This window comes from Austrofundulus limnaeus, unplaced genomic scaffold (genome assembly GCF_001266775.1).
Source record: "Austrofundulus limnaeus strain Quisiro unplaced genomic scaffold, Austrofundulus_limnaeus-1.0 Scaffold127, whole genome shotgun sequence".
NCBI lineage: Eukaryota > Metazoa > Chordata > Actinopteri > Cyprinodontiformes > Rivulidae > Austrofundulus > Austrofundulus limnaeus.
The window spans coordinates 615,931-617,505 of NW_013952529.1; the positions used below are offsets into that span (position 1 = coordinate 615,931).

Consider the following 1,575-nt stretch of genomic DNA (forward strand, 5'->3'; position numbering starts at 1 on the left):
CCCCTATGTATGTATATTATGTATTTCTAATTAGATATTATGTATATCTAATTTCATCTGTGATTAAAGCTGATGTTTTCATACAAACAAAACAGAAATAACAGAAATAATGTCTAATATAATCTTTTTGTTTGCAGCCTGTCCCAGCTGGTCAGGGAGAACCTGTAACTTTAACGGAGTCTGTGTCGATGGAGACGTTGGTAACGGCACCTGCGTCTGTAATGTTAGTTTCATTTTTTCTTTTTTCATATATAATAATAAAATGTGTTTGTTGATAAGTCAGTGGAATTTAATGTAAACCCTTATTGTAAACATTTGTCAAAACAAAATCTGTTTCTTTAGAGTATTTTTAAGTAAACGTCTTTTGTTTCTTCAGGAGGGTTTTTCGGGTTTCGCCTGCCATGAGTGTAAAAATCCAGACGTTTTTGGAAAGAACTGTGATAAAGGTAGGAGGATGTTGTAACATTTATTGTTGCAGGCAGATCCTGAGTTTAAACATGTTTTATATGTTGTTCACCATGTTTCACAAGTTATTCCAGCCCTGAAACAAATATGTTGTTTAGTTTTTCTTTATTCTTTACAAAATGAACATTATATTGTGCTTGAACAGAAAAACAGGTAACTTTATTTTTTAGAAAGGTTTCAGTCTGTACTCTAGAGTCTACGTTTATACAGTTTTATAATGTCCTGAATATCAGCTAAGAAATCTTGAGATATGAGTTTGGAGAAGACAGAATTTTCAAAAGAAGACCACCACATTGTGATCATATTTTACTTCCTGTATGTGCAGTGTGTGACTGTGTGAATGGAGTGTGTAACAAAGGTCCAGATGGTGATGGACAGTGTTTGTGTCAGCCACCGTACACCGGGAAGCGCTGCGACCAAGGTAAGCCCCCGGGTGTGTGAAGTGGACTGGATCTGGGGGGGTGTTTGTGTGTTTGGGGCTGACGGTGGTCCTGATGGTGTCGACAGTGAGCAGCAGGTGCAGCAGCTGCAGCTCCTACTCGTACTGCAGAGGAGACAGAGACAACGCCGAATGTGAATGTTTGCCTGGATACAGGAGGATGACTCAGAACAAATGTTCAAGTAAGAACTCAGTTTAAGCTTCAAGTTGAAAATTAAATCTAATACTTTTTAAATTTAAGGATACATTAACCATCAGTGTGAGAAAAACAGAGTTTTGTTTCATTCTGAGTTATTTTGACAGGTTTCTCTGACTCGTGAGTAAAGAGTCTGATCTGATCTGAGTTTGTTGTCTCCTCAGGGGTTTGCACGTCGACAGACTGTGACATCAACGCTCAGTGCTCCTTGAAGGGCTCAAAGATGGCGTGCGCCTGTAAGCCCGACTACGAGGGCGACGGACGGGTCTGCGTGCCCAAAAACCCCTGTTTACAGAACAACGGAGGGTGTCCCATCAACTCCACCGTCTGTGTCTTCAGAGGTCCCAACAAGGTGTGGAACTGCTGAGCTCAGTTTGTAGAAACACCTGACACACCTGTTCTCAGGTCATAGAAACACCTGACACACCTGTTCTCAGGTCATAGAAACACCTGACACACCTGACACACCTGTTCT

At 40.7% G+C, this 1,575-nt stretch overlaps 2 protein-coding genes across 2 annotated transcripts in view; one reads left to right on the plus strand and one right to left on the minus strand.

The window, feature by feature from the left end:
• Positions 1-1,575, minus strand: part of LOC106522354 (tripartite motif-containing protein 35) — a gene marked incomplete at its 3' end in the record, with an annotated part of 221,193 nt that overhangs the window by 42,417 nt on the left and 177,201 nt on the right.
• The window catches only part of stab1 (stabilin 1), a gene marked incomplete in the record, with an annotated part of 80,046 nt that overhangs the window by 14,916 nt on the left and 63,555 nt on the right, over positions 1-1,575 (plus strand). The window contains 4 exon segments of the mRNA XM_014015325.1: positions 138-223; positions 377-446; positions 791-886; positions 973-1,086. Of these exon segments, the coding sequence (XP_013870779.1) occupies positions 138-223; positions 377-446; positions 791-886; positions 973-1,086 (366 nt within the window).